This window comes from Nelusetta ayraudi, unplaced genomic scaffold, assembly GCF_046127955.1.
Source record: "Nelusetta ayraudi isolate G7.1 ecotype Tasmania unplaced genomic scaffold, CSIRO-AGI_Nayr_v1 ptg000094l, whole genome shotgun sequence".
Classification (NCBI taxonomy): domain Eukaryota; kingdom Metazoa; phylum Chordata; class Actinopteri; order Tetraodontiformes; family Monacanthidae; genus Nelusetta; species Nelusetta ayraudi.
Genome location: NW_027466144.1, coordinates 1,911,643 through 1,933,098, shown reverse-complemented (window position 1 = coordinate 1,933,098; position 21,456 = coordinate 1,911,643). Strand labels below are relative to the sequence as shown.

General features: G+C 49.3%; 1 protein-coding gene across 1 annotated transcript; it reads right to left on the bottom strand.

The window, feature by feature from the left end:
- Positions 1-1,768: 1,768 nt before the first annotated feature.
- sox17 (SRY-box transcription factor 17) lies at positions 1,769-4,080 on the bottom strand. Its single transcript, XM_076047604.1, has 2 exons — positions 3,569-4,080; positions 1,769-3,154 (listed from the first exon to the last, which is right to left on the bottom strand). Exons 1-2 carry the CDS (start codon positions 3,870-3,872, stop codon positions 2,109-2,111), a joined length of 1,350 nt encoding a protein of 449 aa, XP_075903719.1. The 5' UTR covers positions 3,873-4,080; the 3' UTR covers positions 1,769-2,108.
- Between the last annotated feature and the right edge of the window lie 17,376 nt (positions 4,081-21,456).

Genomic DNA, 21,456 nt, shown 5'->3' with positions numbered 1-21,456 from the left:
ACCCGGGACATACACACACACATACACACACACACACACACACACTGACACACTGGCACAATGTGAACACCATGAAAAGCCCAGATTTCCTGAGCTTTGACTTGTTCTGCTCATCTCTAAACTCTAAAATCTCTTGCTGCACTCTGGCAACATTTGTGTTAACATGTTGTGAATTGTATGCATAAATTACATGAACACATGTGTGTTTTTTTTTTAATCAGTTTTGCATAAAAGTGAAACTTTACCACAGAAATCTTGCAAGAATTACAGAGGAAACCCTGCTTTGTACGACTTATATTAGTCTAGACGAATAACACAAAAAAATAAAAATAATAAAATAAGAGCACAATCATTTTAATTGCGCTCTAACTCTAAATGCAAACTTGCGTATTGGAGATAAACCTTACAATCCCGGGGCCGCTCACTAAGCTCTTCCTCCATGTCAATTAGCCCCGATCAGTTAGCGAAAGGAGACAATATCACTGCTGACATGGGGGGTCTGATTCCCCGTAAGTCCGCACAGGTGACCCCCCCCTTCCACCCACCCACCGAGGCCACTGCCTCAGGGATGGTGGTCTGAGCAGCCCTGTTGTTTTGTGCCCATTAGCTGTGACAACAGCGAGGACAAAGCTGCCACGCAATCGCAGCTAATTAGGCTGGACTGTTGTCTGGCCTGGGGGGCTGCAAGGCAGTTTCTGAGAGAGGGGGGTGGGGGGGGTGTTGTAGGAACAGCACTTTACACACCCACAGAGTCTAAACTCTGATTTAATGCGAGCTTGTACAGTTAAAGGTCTGGCTTGTGCGACTCAAGTGGATTTTTTTTTTGACACAGATTTTCTTGACCTAATGAGGGAGCCGCTGACGTCAGTGTGCTGCAGCCGTGGGAAGGGCCGGCGGTATTTACCTCGAGCCCCGACCCGCTGCTCGTGTATCAGAGAGTATTTGAAAAACATTTGGCGTGGACAAAGCGCATGTACATATACACCCCTGGAAGATGTTTCCTCTGTAGCGCTAAAAATGGAGCGCGGGGGGTCAGGGTGGTTGACCCCTGAGAGAAGCACCTCTTCCTCTGAAAATGGGGGAAAATGTCTGTTAATAAAGCGAGCGGGGCTCCTCCTCGGCTATAAATACCGAGGTCTTGCAGATTTTTACCTGATGAAAGCGACACGTGACGTGACGTATAAATACATCTGTTTGGGCCAAGCCACGGATATAAAGGCTGATGTCACCGCTGCGCTATGGATTCACTGCTGCAGGACGTCGGCTTCGGCGGACCCCCACCCCCACCCCCACCCCCGCACGCTCGCCATTGTTTTAAAAAAAGAGTAGCGGAGAAGGAAAAATATCCACCGTGAATTTTAATGACCCCCCGGCGTTAATCAGGAGCGATGAAATCATTCGCAGGCAGGATGTCCGGAGCATCAGCCGCGCTCCCATGCTGCGGAAAACAAGCCGCCGCCGTGTAAGCGCATGACACTGACATTACCTCCGCCCGGCTCGGGCCAGGAAGACGGGTCAGTGCCCGGCTTCCAGGTGAGCAACTGGCGCTACAGAGGAGCCCATTCAGCCTGACGTGGAAGTGGGAAAAACCAACAGAGAGAGCAGCACGTAGTAAAAGAGCCAGATCCTGAATGAGCGGCGACGGTGTGCCAAGTGGAAAAACAACTGACAAGCGGTGAACGTTCTTCTTCTTATTAATGTATATAAATATGCTGATGTGTCAGTCTCAATACAATTTAATGTAATAAAATACAAGAGAGGATCGGGATTTTTTTGTTGCAAATATTTATTTCTCAAAAGTGCAAAAAGTATAAAAAAAAAACACCTTCGGTATATACACAAGAGTTAAAATAGTGGCTGTACATTATTTACTATCGCAAGATGAATGTTTATCCCTGAACAGAGGGGGCAGGGGGTGAGATATGAATTAAACCAGTGTTCATGTCTCCTCCAAAAGTTCTGAAAAACACCGTAGCTCTTCCGTGACAAAAGTAGAAACAAACATTTTAGAAAAATATACGCACTAAACAAACTTTTTTTTTTTTGTCCGTTTTTGATCAAACGTAGCTGCGGGAGCTTGAGGTCAGATGGCAGGTGGCGGCGGCGTCTCAGGCGTTGTTGTAGCTGCAGTAATAGACGGCCGTGGAGGCGTCGGACAGCACCGTGGAGATGAGGCTTTCGGGCCCCTGCAGGGCGGCGGCCTCGTGGGGCCCGGCGCCGTACGACAGGCCCGTCATGTCCGCGCGTGTCCCCGCTGCCGCCGCTGCCGAGGAGCTCAAGTACTGCTCGAACTCGCTGCGGTCCACCTCGGCCAGCAGCTCCGAGTGGTGCATCTGCTCCACGCCATCCGCCTGCTGCTGCTGGTGCTGCTGGTGGTGCTGATGCTGCTGCTGGTGCTGGTGGGGGTGTTGATGGTGGTCTGGAGGCGGGGACAGCTGGCCAGCCGGGTGACGCTTCCCAGCTGGGTGCTGGCTGTAGTACATGGCCAGCGGGTTGCTGCATCCCATGTAGGAGGCTGAGAGGGCGGCCGGCTGCTGCTGCTGCTGCTGCTGCTGCTGCTGCTGCTGCTGCTCGGGGGCCGAGGGCGGAGGCGCAGGAGGGTGCCGGTGCAGCACGGCGTTGGCGTGGTGCTGGTGCTGCTGGTGCTGGTGGTGGTGGTGGTGGTGGTCCTGGGCCTGGTACTCTGCCGCCTGCGGGTGGTAGGCGTAGGCGGCCATCATGTGGCTGTCGTCCTGGCCGTGCGGCGAGAAGAACATGGAGTCCGAGTCGACGGCGTCCAGCGGGGACGTGTCCGGCGTGGGGAGGCTGTAGGCCTCATAGGAGGACGAGGAGGAGGAGGGGGGCGCCCCGCCGCCGTCCCGGTAGTGGGCGAGCGGCTGCGGCAGCTGGAAGCCGTGCTCGTGGTAGCCCAGGCCCAGGCCCAGGCCCAGGCCCTCCATGCCCAGCGGCGGCGGCGGCATCGCCACGCCGTGCTCGGCCACGCCGCCGTGCACCAGGAAGCCCGAGTCCAGCCGCTTAATCCGCTTCACCTGCTTGCGCCGCCGCGGCCGGTACTTGTAGTTGGGGTGGTCCTGCATGTGCTGCACGCGCAGCCGCTCGGCCTCCTCCACGAAGGGCTGCTTCTCGCCGACGGGGAGGGACTTCCACGACTTCCCTGCAGAGGTGGAGAGTCGTGGTGAACATCAGTGGACAGCAGCGGCCGCGGCCGCGCACTAAAATAGCTTATTGCCATTTTGGGGGTGAAGGAGGGAGTGTTTGTGATTTATTTATTTATATTCATTTTTTCTATTTGCCCCCTGAGGTTACATGTTCGGCTTAAAACAGAAAACTTCTAGATTTGTGAAACGGAAACATTATCAGCAGCTTAAATGCTGAAGAATGAATGTCTCTTTCTTGTTTTAAATCAATTTAAAACTTAATAACATAAGAAATAACGCTGCTGTGTAAGTCACAGTAACTAACATGCACTCCTGTTGCAAACAGGTCATCAGCATCACACAATATATATATATTTTTTTTTTAAAGCATTCATCTATTGATTTATTTTTAAAGAAAAGGGTTGACTCACCTAACATTTTGCTCAACTCGGCGTTGTGCAGGTCCGGGTTCTGCTGCGCCAGCCGCTTGCGCTCGTCCTTGGCCCACACCATGAACGCGTTCATGGGCCGCCGGATGCGCGGCTCGCTCTTGCCGCGGCTCTGGCCGGCGGCGCCGCCGGAGGCGCACGGCTCGCTCTTGACTTTGGCGTCCCCGAGGGGACTGAGGGGCTCGGCCCACTGGCAGTGTCCCATCCCAGGCATCATGACTGACATCGCACACCTTGCCTGCTGGGTCTGATCGTCGCTGGCGTAACCCGCATCGGGACTACTCATCTCTGAGCAGCGCGGAGGGTTTGGAGAGCCACCGGGGAACGCGCGCTCAGGGCGGGAGAGGACGGGAAGCGACCCCCCGGACGGAGACGAAGTCCCTCACGAAAAAAAACAAGGATGGAGGTTCGCGAGTTTTGAGATTTGAATTAAAAGAATATCGAGAGGAAGAACCGTGTCGCACGCTGGGAGTCGCCAGACTGCAGCGACTTCTCAACGCTGGACGTGAAGGTTTGTGCGCTATAAACGCGCAGGCAGCCAATGAGCGCGCGGTGGGAGTGACCACAAAGGTGTTAAAAAGTTTCGAGTACCCCGCCTCTGAGGGGAGACTCTCACAGAGATGGGAAAGTGGTGCTGATTAAATTAATCCATGAAAGTGCTGTGGAGTGATTTTTATTTCTATTTTCAAAATAAAAGCAGGGGGATTTTATTTATTTCGCAAAAAAATATTTTATATTGTGTTTAAACTGAGTTTTATTTCCAACAGTGTCAGATCCCACCACAGTAATGTTGTCACTCTGATCCAGACGTCCAGACGTCCACACAGCAGTGTGTGTATTGGGCTCTGGAGTTAATAAACTCCCATCACTCGCAGTTTTTTTTTACATGGAGACTTTCACTGATTGGAGCCTAATGAGGGAGGTGGTGGCTTTAATGGGTAAGACAAAAAAGTGGGAAATCATCCAAAGTGGACAAAAGCTTAAACAGACAGCCATTAGGTTGAAAGGAGGCTGAGAGGAGCTCTGTGATGTGATACTGTTGGGCTGTTGTCTCTGGTGCACAGCAGTCTGGTTAAAGGTTAAATGAGCCAAACAAACAGGTTTAGCTGAGGACGTCAAGCTCAGAACATTAGTGAATAGAATTTTCTGATTAAATACACACTACCAGTCAAAAGTTTAGACACATACTTCTGATTTAATGTTTTTTTTTATTTCATTTTCATGACTATTTACATTGTAGATTGTCACTCGAGGCAACCAAACTATGAATAAACACATATGGAATAAGTATGAAACAAAAAAGTTTGAAATTACTTATACAAGTTTTAGATGGCCTAGAATAGACCATTTAAAACTCTCTTCATGTAAAAAATATATAACATAACATTTTTTTCTTTTTCCACATTAATCCACTTCTTTATCTTGGATATATTTGAGGTCTTCACTGTAAAATGTAGTAAAGATATGGAAGAAACAGGTGTGTCCAAACTTTTGACTGGTCGTGTATTAGATGAACTCCCAATGTAACCAAATGATATATATTATATTGTATTGATATTATATTGCATTTGCACTTTATTAGATGCTTATTGACTCCATCGGAGTTTAGCCAAGGTTGAAATCTGAAAATATACTCTGTCATACAATCTCCTGGACACAGAATATTTCCCCAAAGACTTGACAAACTCTCGTCTTTCCCCGATCCTACTTTTAAACTCGCCATCATTTCTGTTCAGCGGACAAATAGAAATGGTACGGTTGCATTTCCTTGCGTTTGCTGCAGCTGTGCCTGCAGGACGGGCGACAGGCAAAGGTGCGGGGGAAAAAGGTTACAGCAACCTGTTGCACCTCAAATATCCAGACAGGGACTGTTTACACAGCAGAGAATGAAGCACCTCCACCCCCCCACCCCACCACCACCACCACCCAGCAGTCCAAACATCACTTCCAGGCCGCGGGGGTCCTTATCAGGGGCCACAGACCCTCCAGGCCGCTGGGCCGCGTCCTCCCTCGCAGCCTCGATTGTGGGATCTGAAACGTGAAAAGCGGCTGACAGAAATATGAGCGATGCCTGCGCAACCTCTCGGCGGCCGGCGCAGACACCAGCGGGAGGTGGTGGGGGTCTGGTGGGGGTCTGGTGGTGGTGGTGGTGGTGGGGAGAGGGGGGGGGGGGGGGCACGGTGGATGACCCTCTGGGGGGGGGCAGCAAGCGAGAGCTACACGGGACAGGATCTCGGCCGTAACGCTGTCATCGTCTATTTTACCACCGATGACCTGATAAGGTCGCCCCCCCCAATCCCCCTCCACCACCACCACCCACACGCCCCCAACCACACACACACACACACACACCCACCCCACCCAGCAGCCCCCACACTGATCCTAAAGAGAGAACAGAGAGGGAGTCTGCGTGTCTGCGCGGTTGTGTGTGTGTGTGTGTGTGTGTGTGTGTGTGTGTGTGTGTGTGTGTGTGTTCGTGCGTGTGTCGACATGGGCGTGGGTTGTGAGCGTGCCCCGGCCACCTCTCCCACTCTCCCGCCGCCGCCGCCGCCGTGTGTGGGAGTGTAATGGGCCGACTGTGGATGGGAGAAGTCATAAAGTCTGGAGTCGCAGCCACATTTCCTCTACGAAGTGATGTCCAGAGTGGGAGGGAGGGGGGGCGAGGCGTGTCACCTTCCCTTACACACCGCCCGCCACCTCCCCCCCCCGACACCCCCTCCCCATTTCAGTCCATTCCTCCAGCGAAGCCCCCCCCCTCCCCCTCCCCCCGTGCCTGGGGAGTCTGGGTTGTGGGTGGGGGCCAGGGCTCTCGACGCCAGCCCTCTGGACTCTCCGCTCAGGGAGAGGTCACTCGGCTTGCTTACACAATGGCATTATCTCAGTTCCAGCCTCGGCTACTGCAGCGGCGAGCACTTCCTGTCCCTCCGCGAGCACTTCCTGTCCTTGGCTTCAGGCAGCACAAGCTGTCCCCGCCTTCCCCAGCGTCCAGCGGAGGGCTTTCGGAAAAGCGCCGGCCGGGGCCCCCGGCGCTCGCCCGGCTCCTGCCGCCGCCACCGCGGCGAGCGGCCGTGGGCGGCTTTCTTGGGAATTGCACAATGCTTGTTTGCCGGCAGAGCGAGTCGAGAAGCTGGACGGGACGGAAGGTGTATATGTGTTCGCACTCCGCACTGATCCCCCCTGTGAGCTGAACAAAGGACGCCCCACCCCGCTCCCCTACCCGCACCGATGGCCTGCATCTGTACAATGCTCCGCTAATTAGCTGTAAAGGTTTGGCTGCTTCTGTTAACTGTTAATAAGAAAACTATTCAGATCTCAGAGAGTCAAACACTTCTTACAGAGAAGAGGAGGTTTAAAGCAGATGAAGAATATATTTTTAACATTTCAAGTACATCATTCAAGACTTCCATGTTGAGTATAGAAAGCAGGGGGACGTTCTAAAAACTTGTCCAGTCCGACCCCCTTGTTCTGTGATCCAATATTGTAGCGTAATTGATGCATATTGTAAGTGTAAATGACGGTGAAGCACAATAAAATTTGTCACACATTAGAATCAATTGTAAAAAAAAAAAAAAAAAAAAAGGGTGTGTTTTTAATGTTTTGACAATGGATTCAAATGCTGGGAGTTCAGTGCCGTGACAGGTTTGAATGTGAGGGAGTTCCAGGCGTAGAGGTTTCACCGGTTGATTGATATCAAACCATACGATTTAGACACTAGAGGGAACTTTTTCTCCTGTTCTGGCCTCAACATGTGGAACTTTGGTGGGCTACCCAGCATCCTCTACCTGAGAACTCAATCGACCCGTCGCTTCAGAAGCTTCCAGTTGTTTCATATTGGTGTTATTGTCCACGTTCTTCCTCGTGCACAGGGAGCCGACTGCTTGTGGAATCCGGGGAAGCGTTTTCCACCGGAGGTTGCAAAGAAGGACGAGCAAGGGAGAATTCTAAGCAATCCATCAGTGCATTTTATTCTTATTTTTCTCCATAGCTGTGGCCCCTCTGCCTGTCCAATAGGGACAAACCCAGTTGAAGCTGCCGCCCTGCATTGAAGCCCTGCCTGGTTTCCAACACAGCCTTGTGTGTGAGTTCACTGCTTTGATATTCTAATTAGACGGTGACTTCCTCCAACACCTGCTCTGAAGAGTGTGTGTGTGTGTGTGTGTGTGTTGGGTGGGGGGTAGGGGGGGTCCAGTCAGCATGGAGGTGGGTGGAGCAGGGAAGAGCGCGCGTGGCAGGTGCGTTTTTGAGTCTGTAAATAGAAATCACACTTTCCCTTGGAGCTGGAACACCTCTCGCTCGGGCGATAATAACGTCACTCCAGAACGGCAGCAAAACAAAGCGCTCCCATCCGTCTGCTGGCTGTCACTCAAAGCCCTGGTTTGAGTGGAGAGGAGCATAAAACCATCTCGTCACCTGACGAGGGGGGAGTTTTGCAGATATGAAAGCTCACCGTAAGGTTAGCGGTTTGATTTGCTCACCTGGAGGAAGCGAAAGCGCCGCAGAGTTTCTTCTTCTTTGGTCCCTCGATCGCTTTAAAAATAAGGACTTGAAATTCTGTGATGCAGATGATGCCATAAATCACACGCGCACGTTCCAACGGTTCTCTCATGTCTTTGTAGCCCCCCCCGCACTCCAACCTCCCACCCACCCACCCACGCGTACAAGTCGCAGGGAAAGTTCCTTTATTCTGGGAATGCATGCTCTCAGCGAGGGGCGGAGCTGAGATGTCTGAGACGAGTCGTGCAGGAAGCTCCCTCTTCTCTTGTCTTATTGTTCTGGGCCTGCGTTTATCTATCAGGGATCTCCTGGGAATCAGGTGGGAATCAAATAATCCCCCCCCAGTGTTTATTGACTCGTCGTGATCTGGAAGCTGCAAAGCCGCTCTGATGATAAAAAACCTCGCAGCCCGCCGGGATGAGCACATCCGCCCTTATCTTCTCATCTTGCCATCCGTCTGCGTCTGTTTAGGCCTGAGCCGAAGGCCGCGACAAGGCCAAGACAAATTTCAAATACGCCATTTGGTCGTGCCGAGCGCGAGGATGTTTGCAAACGTGTCCGCGACCCCGGGGCTTCGCGCCGCTGCCAGAGGTCGGCCGACAATAAAGCGGAAGCAACAAGTAAAATAATCAAAGTCTCTTTCCTGAGAACAATTCGCAGCAGCGCCGCCGCTTCGCTCGACCCGCTCCGGGCGACTGCGGACACGCAGCAATGGCAGAGAACGTGGTCATCCACCGTCAACGAATGGGAGAATTGGGCCTTTCTGGAAATGTCGGTTGGTTGGGAGAAGAAGAATAAAGGTTTTATTGTGTCCAAGTCAAGCTGATCTTAAAGGAGTGGAGATTGGAAAAAAAACTTTTTTCATAAATGTCAAATGTAGATTTGCTTGCCGGACTGATATTGTATTGACTTGTTGAAGAATGACTTCAAGTTTTACTAATTATTTGGACCTAATTGCTTTCTACTTTGGTCACCGTCGTCAGTAAAGACATTCAACACACTGACTCATCAAAGTGAGGAAAATAGAAATCTGCTTTTTTTTTGATGCCTTGAATTCATTCCACCGCGGCTGAGCCTCCTGACCGCCGTGTTATCATAACACGGTCAGCCAAACCTTTTCCTGAGCCGATCCAAGCCGCACTAAATCATAATCATCATTTAATTCTTTGGTGCATTTCCACCGAACCGCTCCTTGCTCCTGGGGCTCATTTTGTACTCGTCGGCCGCTTCCTTTGCAAGCCAAGTCAGCAGGGAGACGAAGAGCTATTCATAGAAAGTCTTGATTGACTGATGTATCACCATTAGTGAGCCGGGCGGTGTGCGGTGGAGGGGGGGGGTGCAGGTTTCCTCAGCCAAAGCAGGCGGGAGGTCAGCCACATGGGAGGGTGGCTCTTTCATCTGGGCTCTTTTAGCGGCTCTGACCCGAATCCTCCCCAGCGGCCGCATTGTCCTGGCGGAGGCTAATCGAGGCCCGTGTTTATCATTTTTATGACTTTATCCGCCAAGACAGAGCTACGGTGGGCTTCCTGCGCACCGGACTCCTTGACGGAGCCGTCGCATTATTAGTCAACCTGCACCTCACCACCTCACCGCGGCATTGTTCCCTACCGCCGTTATGACCATTCCCAAACTGATAAGACGGGACCTATTTTGGGTCTCTCTTTTTTTTTTTTTTTCCTTTTTGTCCTTGACACACGAGGAAGCCTGGAGTAACTTTTTACAATACTTTTAAAAGTCAGCGTTGGATTTTTTTTTTTTTCAAACATCCTCGTAAATTATGACAAAACTTTTTTTTTATGAAAGGCATTGTGCTCTGTTTTTTTTTTTATCTTTTAAAAAGTGCCCAAATCGCCGCCCCAGCGGCTCTTCTCATTTCGAGCTCTCGTGAAAACGAAGGAATTGCATCATCCAGCAATAGGGGAAGAAAACAAATGATTGCGTCGAGGCGACTGTGATTGTTTTCCCGACAGCCACACAGGCCACATAAATACTGGCCGCCAACACTCTGGCCTGCCTTTGACCCCTCCGCCCAGAGAAGTCCCGCAATCCATCTCAACCTGTTCCTGCTGCGGCACGATGATGCAGGTCGAGGAGGGCCGACCTTTGGCTCCGAACGGCATCGAAATCGCAACAACATCAAGACTTTGCGGCCCGGTTTTTTCTCTGTTTTTTTTGATCAGCACTTTTGGATTTGGATTTTTTGGGGGAGCGGGCCTCGAGACAGAAGGCTCTTTGTATATGACAATCAGGGGGTGTGAATTGATCCCTCTGCCCCTCAAACACGACGGACCCTTTCATGTGTGGCCTTTGCCTCGTGTAGGTGCTAAACCGTCGCCTGGCCGACAAAACCGCAGACGCGGGTTTTGGCAGCTCAAACGTGTCCGACCGCCACCGATCGATAGCAAAAAATGTGTGTGCGTCTGTGTGCGTGTGTGATCGGTGGCATCATTCCTCGCAAGGAATCCGGATCAATAGAGGTGAGGCCGGGCCAGTGAGAGGCGGCTGATAAGAGAAAGGAGCGCAAAAAAAATGATATACGACGAGGCGGGGACTTTTTTTTGTTGTAATTTCTGGAGATTACAGAACAAATACTCACAGAACTTCCTCACAGACACGGCAGCTTCTCCTTTGCGGTTAGAAACTCCTTGAGGCTAATGTCTGATCGACGTTCTGTCACCGACGAGGCCAACGCGGCGCGAGCGCGGCTGTGAAATTGCGACGGTTGTATTTTTTTTTTTTGTCTTCGGTTTTTGTCGCGCAGCCGTTTACCGAGCGCAGGGAGAGGAAAATTTGCAGAGGAATGCACTGCATGTTGTTTTCACACAGCTGTGGTTTTATGGAGGAAATGCTGTGCGCGAGTGCTTCCTCCCTCAGTTGTTCCCTGTACGCTCTTGCTCCGTAGTAACGAGCGGCATTGATAAGAGGAACTGACCCGCGATCAGACCCACTCAAAATTTCTTGTCGAAAGGTTTCAAAACAAATAGCAACTGAGGGCCTCACTCCAACAATTTCCTGAGAGTAAAAATTCTTACAGCCTGGTTAAAAATTGTTTTGATAGTTTTGAGTTGAAACTTTCTGCCTTTTTAAAGGAAAGAAAAATTGAAAACAATCAGTCAAGACACGCCACAGGAGAATTTTATCAATACTTTATCTTATGTAACTGGCCTATCTTACACTTCAAGGAGTCCCAGTGTTTGACTAGACCTCACGGTGTCTGAGTTCACCTGACGCTGATTATCTCTGGGTTCATTTACACACAATGGACCCGGATCATCAATACGGAGGCTCGCTCACTACCTGCTGAAGGCACTAAAACCTGTGGAAAAGAAAGTCTGATTTTAAGTTTGAATCTGAAACTTTGGGAAAACATCTGGAGTAAAACTTCTAAAATGTGTTGTGTTTTTATATTTGATTACAGCTGAGCACCGGAACACAACCAACGCTATGACTGGAGCTCTGAGTCGCATGCTTGTGGTTTAATTGTGTGGAACTGCAAAAATGATTTGTTGCTGTTTGTCGTTTTTAAGGTGATGTAACTCTAATTGTGCAGGGCAGACTAAGTTCTATTCAAGATATCTACATTTCCATCCGTCCATCTGTCACTGCTTCTGCTCACATATGAACAAAACAAACCAAACTAGTTTAATATCCAATCAATACTAAATCTGACAGCGCAGATGAAAAGTGCAATGGCTCTGACTCCTCAGTATTTTAAGGATCATCTCACTCTTTCCTGCTCCTGTATCTTTTATACTGCCTGGCAAGGAGCAGCTGTCCTACGCTGATTAAACAAAGCCAGCTAAATGACCTTGGAGCTTCTGCGGTTGTCTTTATTTCCGACCGTGCCCTCGCTGTCAGCTGATCGGCATTCCCTGCCCTATAATTATTCCTATATGAGAACATGGGAAAAAATCTGCATCAGGAAACGCGGGGAAAGTCCCCCCTGATATCATCTCCACCAGCATCCAGACAAAAGACGAGGCTACCTATGCCTGACACGCTGCAGCGCGCGAAACAATGGGGACCCGGCAGAGCGCCATCCACAGCTGAGACGCTGCATCCAGACGCTCTGATCGATGCCCGCGCTGCAGACTTTGAACTTTGCAGTGATTGTGGCGCGGTGGCTCCGCGCGCCGTGCACACCGGCACAGTTTTCTCGGGGCCATTTTTTTTCTGGCGGCGCACCACGCTAAACACGCGTTATCGCCTGCAGGCCTTGCCGCCTTATCAGATGGCCTCGTGGCCTTGCGAAAACACAAGCCTCTATCGTGCCTCGGCAGAGCCCTATCTGGCAGCGGTGTCACACAACAACAATAAATAAATCCCGAAAAGCCAGAAATGTTGGAAAGCAACAATTGCACTGGCTGGAGCAGAGGTCAGAGGGCAAGAGGGAAGACTTGCCACCATGCAAAATGAAAGCTGGAAAGGTTGCATGACATTGTGCATGACTCGGCACAATTCTCCCCCCCCCCCACTCCCCTTCTGAAGCATCACATAAAGGCTCGCAAAGGCGTCAGCCTGCAGCTCTGTGTAATGCGAGGCACAGATTTACAGAGTAAATCAAAGCAGGCTATTTCCTCAGCTCGGAGGAAAGCCCCTCGCAGGAGAATGAGTTGATAATGTCCCGGCGTGCCCACGGCTTCCTCTCAGATAAATAAATACATAAATAAAAACACGCCGTGCCACTTCAGCTTTATTGTTCCTCCGCAAGCATGGGAAGTAGAGCCAATAATGTTTATAATAAATAAGTCCATTAACAGATTTGACCCAGATGGGTGACAAAAGGCTCTGTGAGACACCCACTGCAGCCCCACCCCCCCGCCACCCTGTCGCGCCCCAGGAGGACCAGAAATCTTTCATTTGAGGCCTTGGTGGCGAAGGAAAGAAGGGGGGAGCCGGAGTGTTGGTTTGACTGGGCTGAGGCCGTGTCACGTTTTCTGGAGTGATAAGAACTGGAGCAGGAAGCTGCGAGAGGGCAGGAAGGAAGAGAGCGAGGGTCTGGAAGGAGAGAGGGGAGACAGAGGGATGAGGGCAAAGGGAGATGCAGGGGAGGAGGGAGAGGAGGGGAGCTGATCGGCCAAAACAAAATATGTATCGTGTTAAAAAAGAGAAAATTAAGAAAAAGTTGCCAGTTTTTAATGCATCGTGCTCTGCCGCGTGGATGCAGGAAGCGCGTGCTCTGCACTGGCCGGAGTGTGTTTCATGCAGATTGAGAGGGAGGGTGGACGAGTGGGTGAGAGGGTGGGAGGCAGGGTGGGAGGTTGAGTGGGTGGGTGGGAGGGAGGGAGGGAGGGCCGAGCTCTGCTGGGAAACGCAGAGGGAACCTGGGCTCCAGGGGGAAGTGAGTGGATGACTAAATTTGGTCTGAAAGGCCACGCTAACATACACCTGCTTCCCGCAATCAAACGGGTCACACAATGATGACGATATCGAGCGCCGGGTGCTTCTGTCCGGTGACACCGGAGCCGGCAGTGCGGCCGCGAGGAGAAGCGTGGACCCGACTGGCCTCAGCACCGTTCCGCCAGGGTAATAAAAAGGAGTCCTGCTGGGATTTTGCTCAGGCAAAGGGGCACTTTTTTTTTTTTCCTCTTGTTGGTTTTTTATTGTGATATCCTACGTTTGTCGTCTCGCTATTTTTTCTTACTATACATTTTATCTTCTCTTATCTTTGTTGGAAGTTGTTGGAAGTTGGAACTTTAAACATAAGGACAGAAAAAGGGAGAGTGAGAGTTGCTCACAAAGTCTGTTGATAAAGCTCTAAAAAAAAGTCATCCACCAACATCTTTCAGTGAAATAAAAAGCTCCCAACACTGTTGATAAAATCCATCAATGACCAAATCTCGATAAAGAGTAAGAAAAAAAACCCAAATCAAGTCCAAAGTGTGATGGGACATTTAGAATTCCAGTTTTTCCACCCAGGTGAGGATCTCTGCGGTTCAGTTCCACCGCACACTCATCTTTCCCCCCGTTTTTTAATCAATCTGTTCATCTAAAAAGGATTTCTCTATTTTGAGATTTTTAATCCAGTGTCCGAGTTAATCTCTGATAACTCAGGGATTGGAGGAGGGGTGCGCACGGGGGCATCAAAGCCACTCAACTCCAGCCGCGCGCTCACAATCGCACCTGCAAGGCACCGAAGGCGACCAATGAATCACGCGCTCATAATGCCTCTCGGAAAATTAATTTTCTGCCACGGCTCTCGGCGCCTCGGTCATGTAGGTCAGGCCTGTTGGCGCTGGTTCGCTTGATTTCCAGGCATTTTTCTGTCAGATTAAAACATGGAAGGAAACGCGAGTAAATGATGGCCAGGCCGCCGTCGGCCAGTCTTTTCAGCACAGCACATTGGTCGACCTTGACGGCTGGTCGACCGATGGGCTGAGGGCTGTGGGCCAGCGCGCGGCTCCTTCTTTGCCCTGCTCAGTCCATGGAGGGCGAGCAGTTCACGGTCATCCACCAGCTCTGCTTCAATCAGGTCTGCAGAGAGGAATGAGGGAGGGAGCCCTCCGCTGGAAGTCAGAGGAATTACACACACATTTGAACGTGCGCTTGTCTCTTCTCACACACACATTCAGCTCAGATAGAAAATGAAAAAATAAATAAATAATATATATATATATGAACATGTATATATGTATATGTGTATTCATAAATACAAATATATAAAATACATACATATATGTGTGAGCATACATATATATGTCTATAGACATACAAATAGTATTAGTGCTCTATTGCCTGATTAGAAACATTTCAAAGGGAAAGTGATCCATTAAGAGGACCTACAGTTTATTTGTACCTTCATATCCCACCACAATTCAAAGACATTTAGCTAAGTTTCCTGCAAAAAGTGCATGGGAACAGTAACAGTGTTGTTTTTATTAGTAGTAATTGTTGTAGTTGTTATAGTTGTAGTAGTAATAGCCATATCCAAACCATAATTAACTTATGACTTAAATGAAATTCGATTTTATTCTCATTGTTTTCTCCCTTTTTGTACACAGTGCAATGCAAACTGACTTTGCGATAATCTCCCAATCTCCCATCTCAAGCTGATGATCAGACACGACAGAACACCTTGAAGTGTTCTATGAAATACCACTGCAAGTCTTCAGAGATAACCGTGAGGCTCCTCATGTTAAAAACAATGAGGTAGGTGTTGAGAGCTTGTGATGGTGACGCTATTACCGCAGCTCCAGAGTCACAGAGTCTAGCCTCTACTTGCCCTCTGGGGTCTTTATTAGAGGTCTATTACAGTTTGGTTGCTATCAGCATTGAGGAGAGGGGCTGGGGGTGGGGGTGGTGGGTGTGGGCCTCTCCCAGGCTGCCACTAAGCAGTAAATAAATATGAGCCTATTGTATTCCTGCGGCCTTACTGTCCTTGCTCTTCCATGCTGAGTAAACGCTCCCATACAATGGGAGGCCGGGCCGGCCTGTCATTGGCGATCCCCCCTAGATTGCTCTATTAGGTCCTCTGCCTGGGAAAAAACTGCGACGCAGGAAGGAGGAAGCAATGAAAGAGCGACCTGTGAGAATGTGTTTATTGTTGTTGTTGATGTTTGTCTGGTATGACGTCAGTCAAGTGCCATCCAAACGGATCAAATGCGGATCAAATGAGAGGGAAAGGGAACGCAGACGAGTGTGGTGGGTCGATGGAGATTCCTGAAGGACGGGGTTAATATGAATTGATTGACACGCCTGAGCAAGTGAGAGTCAATACAAGAAAAAGTTGTAGTTTTTAATTCATTTTATCATCCATGTATATATATATATATTTTCATATCTATTTCATTAATACATAATAAAAATAAAGGCCTGTGTTGCAGGAATAATGAAAAATAGTTTATTTGCACATCATTTGTGTACAAATATAATTAATATAATAACACAAAAACAAAAAGAAATAAAATGATGTACTTTTTTTTTCTTTTCTTTTTTTTTTTTTTACAGCTCAACACTTTCAGTTTTTAACCATAGCCACCACTTACTTACCAAACAATACTGACTCATTTCCTGTTGTGTCACCGTTCATGTTTATGGTCAGTCACTGCGGCCACTCATGCGTTTTTCTCCAGCTGAAAACTTGAGTCACAGCCGCATTCACGTCAATACCGCTGTTACGATAGCCACCAATTTATCGTGAGAGTGTGTGTGTGTGTGTGTGTGCGTGTGTGTGTGTGTGTGTGTCAGCTTGAAAGTGTCGGGGGCACCTCAGGCTGCCTGGTGGAGCTTCCTCCCGCTCCTCCACAGGAAGAGCGCCGGCAGGGCCGCTGCAGATTCACATGAGCTCTGCGCAGCGACGCAGGAGCAGGACCTTGAAGCCAGGAGGGGGAGCGCGCTGTCGCCCCCTTGGGATGGCACTGCTCAGTCCTCGGCCCCCTCCAGCCTGCGCAGGCGCCGGGCTGCCAATAGCATGGGGCAGCCCCGCCCCGCCCCGGCCCGGCCCGGCCCGGCCTGGCCTGGCCCGCAATCACCGATGACATACGCGAAGTGCTTTTCCAGATCAGTTTTCCTGTCCTTCCAGCTGCGAGCGGCACAAACAGCACAGGAAGAATAACACAAGTGGCAGGCCAGGCTCAGGGAATGTGGCCTTAACAAACACAAATAAGAAAGAAGTTAAAAGGCACGGAGCTCCGAGCGGAGGAAGTGAGGCCACGTCCTGAGAGGAGGCCGGGCCTTTCTGGACGCCCGCACCGGCGCAACAATAAGCTGCCACTCACTCCAAACACTGCTGATTCCTGCCGTTTTACTCACACATCACCCAGAGGTTCAAACCCTGACTGCTGTCCTAAGAAATGAAATTTAACTTGCATTTGTCTTTGTTTGAAAAATACCGAATTGTCATTTTTTTCAATCCCGGTAATTATAATAATTCTGCTTTTCCTACTTTTATCACCCTGCGTTTCACCAGATTGTTTCAGCAAATAGCCGATGCGCTTTATCACTTCAGCCTCAGCATGTATTAGAGCCACAGGATAAATACATACATAAATAAAACCGGGGTGGGAGGGCAGTAAACAAGAAGACGCCATGTCAAACATGTTGTTTGTTTTCCACCACGCAGGCACTGTAACCAAAGTGGTTGTGTTGCAGCAGCTTAGCACACAGTGCCTCGGCTTCAGGTGCCGCCTGCTGGGAGGCCTGCCGAGCAGCCGGGCTCCCCCCCCCCCGATCCCCACCCCTGGGCTCAGGTCATCAGCAGAAGGTGCTAAAGACGCCGCGTCGACACAAACTTAACAGGTGCCCACGGAAAAGTCAGAGGTGTGGCGGACTGACAGCCGCAGCCGCAGCCGCCACCGCTAGTGTCGCCTTTGTATGGAAATGGCGCACGGCCATAAAGTCACACACGCGCTCGGTGTGCCGCCTTAGTGGCGGCGCTGCCCACGTTGAGGATTTACACGGGAGGCGGAAGTGGAAAGTGGAGTGAAATGAATTGAAATTTCATCCAGATTGCTGAATACTGCATTTAATACGCAATAATGCAATCATTCTGTCCGCAATAATGTCTTTAAATTGTTCTGTAAGAAGATTCCGGTGCGGCTTTGTTTTCTCAAAGCACAGGTTTAATGAGGAGGGTGAGGGTGACTGCGCCTTCTTTAATCTTCTTAAAACACAAACTCAACGGTGTCAAGAATGGATGAAACTGTGTCTGTCGGCTCAGGACTGACATCATTAGCATGTCTGGCTAATTGGATTAACCAATGCCGGCAGTCGCTGTGTTGCAGCTTAAAAGTTCTACTTTGGAAGGAGGACAATGATATTTTCTGACGTAAGCGAGGACATTTTAAAGCACTAAAGCGGTTCTGAGTCCTATTTAAAGACAATTTGCAAAAAACTGACACTGGTAGATTTCAGAAAATGAAAAAGTCCAGAGAGCCACACGCGGCCGGGCCTCCTGTTGGAACAGTGTGTGCGTTTGTGATCCTCTGGGTGTTTGTTGACAGGCGTTAGCCTCTTTGCCGAGGCTCTGACGGTGTATTGTATCGGCCCAGCAGGCCGCGGGTCACACCCAGCCGGCGCTCTGTTCTCCTCGGGAGCGTCAGGTCGACTCTGCTACAGTCATCATCTGTCTGGCAGTCGCAGCGCTGTCTGCCTCCGGGATGGAAACAATGATGTGCACCCTGTGACTTTTTCGCAAGATAGCGCTGTGGGAAAAATTCCCCTTTGACCTCCAGAGAAGCGATTGAGCCCTCGGCCCGTAATTACAGACAAGGTGCCGGTTGACTTTCAAAATGCAAAAACAGCAGAAAACTGAGGGCCTCTGTTTACATGCATTATTTTAGAATTTTCTCTGATGTAAATTTTATTTGAATTGTTGAAAATGCACATCACGTGCATCAAGTTGTCTTTCTGTCCAAAAAAAGAAAAAGGAAAAAAGGACCAAACCCAACCAGCGTTTGGAAGGAGTCTGTCTGGACGGAAAGCTGCGAGACATGCAGGTGTGCTGCAGAAACTCAGGTCTGGGCTGATGAGGTTATCTGATTGGCCCAATTAGTGCTTGATTAGACGTAATGAAGTGATCAGACACAAACACGTTTAGCTCAACCAGAAACTGCTTTTCTCTTCTTTTTTTGCTGGGGGAAATTCAATTTGTGCAGGTTGTAGATATTGAGTAATGAGAGGACGAGAGACTGGAGAGTGTCTCACTTTGGGACGCTTCCTGTTTGAGTTTCCTCCCTTCGCTCCAGACGGAGCAGACGTCCCAGCAGGATAATACTCGGATGAGCATTATCTGCCGACAGCAGCCCTCAAATTTTACCCAGACTGCACCGGGAGAGGAAACTATTGATGACCTTTGTGCGGGGCGCACGACAAGGCCTAATTATGGCTCCGCAATCTCGAAAAAAGTTAACAGTCGAGTGCGCAACAGGTCTAATTTTAGGGTTTAATATAAACTCCGGCTATTCCGCCGCTCGATATTAGACGCGATTTCCATATTTAATCTCTGACGAGGAATGTGTTTTATGTCTGGAATGTTTCCACTGAATTACAACGTGTTTGACATTTGGAGATTCTTGGCATTCCTCGGCGATGATAAGCTCAGACAAGCTTCTGTTGGAGATCCAGCAGACGTGTGATGTTCCATAAGATGCAACTGCACAGATTTAACCCTTTTAATGTCCAGCGAGAGTTTATTTAGATTTTTTATTTTTTTCCCACAAGCGCTCGTGACGTTGAAATGCTTGCAGGCACCATTACTAATTCTGGTCTCCCAGATTCACCTCCTATAAATTTACTTCCGGGTGTTTTGACAAGGCAGGAAATTCATCACAACACATCCTTCCACATCCTCATTTCTCCTGCTTGCAGTTTCACAAGTGCGTTTATTGCTGATTAAATTTTCAGCTGATATCATCCTCCTTGTTTTTCCTTCAGGAAGTTCCTGCTACGCCTCATTAATAGCTGCTGAGGGGCCAAAGTTTGAGGAAAACAACAAGTTGAGGGGGGAAAAGCTGAAAACAGGCGTGACTTTAGGCTCCTGGAGAGGAAGGAAGACGCTGACTGACAGGACGTGCACCCGTCACACTTCCACATCATCACTTTTATTTGTTGTTGCCGTTTTTACGCCTCTCGTCGCGTCTCGGCCGCTCGCAGCTCTGCTGTTTTGCAGCGGCGCGCTGGGAATTGAACTTGACGTCACATTTCTTCCGCTTATTCAGGTGGCGTCGTAGCTCCTCCTAATCAGCTCTCTTTCCCTGGTCCAGGCGAGGCCATCCTTCCCCTCGGCCGCTCGTCCGCCTCCTCCCGACACCTCCACGTCTCACTCTCATTATTCAATCGTCTCCGCGGCACAGAGTCGTGTCCAAACACTGCCTCTGCTGTGTTCAGCCAAGCAAGATCCGACGCCGCCATACCTTGATCTCATTCACTTTTAAAAACAGAGTTCAAACAAACCCTGAAATCTTAACAAGGGCTGAAATGAGTAAAAGGCCATAAGAAATATACCAATGGGAAAATAAATGCATTGCAAAAAGTGCTGTTTTCTTTTAATTAGAAAAAAAGCTCAATTATACTTAAAACTGTACATGTACTCAAGCTTGAGGCCTCTGACACACACACGCACACACACACACACACACACGAAAAAGAAAAAAAAAACCCTAACGACTGTGCAGGGAAATAAACATTTTCCTAAATGAGTAAACATTTGGCAGCTAAAGTGGAATGACTTTGGAGATATGTTGATTCAGCGGGCATATTTTTAGAGCCTTTGTGAGATGTTTAAAAATGAAACAGGAAGGCGGAAGGCTTGCGCTAGTTGTGCCCACCCATCTTCCCTCCCAGCGCCCAGAAAGACACGACGATGGAGTCCAAGCAGCTCGTCAACACTTCCACTCTTGCCAAGCGAGTGGGCCGCTTGCAGCGACTGGATAACATAACACATTTATTGGCGGCTATCATCATAACACGGGGAAGGGGGGGGGGAATTGTGAAATGTTTTTCTTCTTTTGTCCTGTCAGAAAGTGAAACAATATATAAACAGGGACTGAAAGTGACGTTCGAAATAATTTTCAGCATTATTGACATTCCAGTGATCACATTTCCTGAAGGTGTGCTGTGATGAACTTCCGCTCGGAATATTTCTGTCACCGGGTCAATAGTTGTACAAACCCTTCACTCTGATTCCCAATAACGTCGCACCGCCGGCCGGGTCCACGTCACGACCCCGGACGTGCGCACCTGGTCCTCGTTGATGAGGTTCAGGTGCGCACGTTGCGCACGCATACGAGGACAACGCACAACCGACCGGAGAGTGCATGCGAGGGAGGGTTGCCGGTTTTCGTGCAACAGAGTTCGCTCAACGCGACTCTTGACTTGCGAAAGTGAGATCATCCTGTGCGCGTCGCCAAAAACGTGAGTGCGGTCTCCCTCTTTGCTCGTTCCCTCCCTCGCCTGCGAAGTGCACCGACATTCAGCAGGAGGTTTTGAATCCTGAACGCTGATTGAGTTGAACGAGTCGGTAATATGAGCAGCAGCAGGGCGACTGCTGGACGGAAGTGCAAGTGGAAGCAATTAATGAGTGTTAATACTTCATATGTCATTTGATTGGTTGGTTGATTTCGTTACTCTCTCTCTCTCTCTCTCTCTCTCTCTCTCTCTCTCTTTCTCTGCAATGCTACTTATGGGTAATTTAACAATAATTCAATGTGATCTGTTAAATTATTATTAAAAAAAACAAACAAAAAAAAACACCCATAATGCTCTGAGTATATATTACTTCATGTAGATGTTTCCCTTAATTAACGCCATTGTCAGCTGATTGGATCCCACTTTGCTTTTATCATGGTTCTGCCAGTTCCCCACTCTTTTCAAACAGGCCCAGTAGCCTATCTGTCTCACCTAGAGTGCACTACTATTAAAAAACAATGAATTAAAAA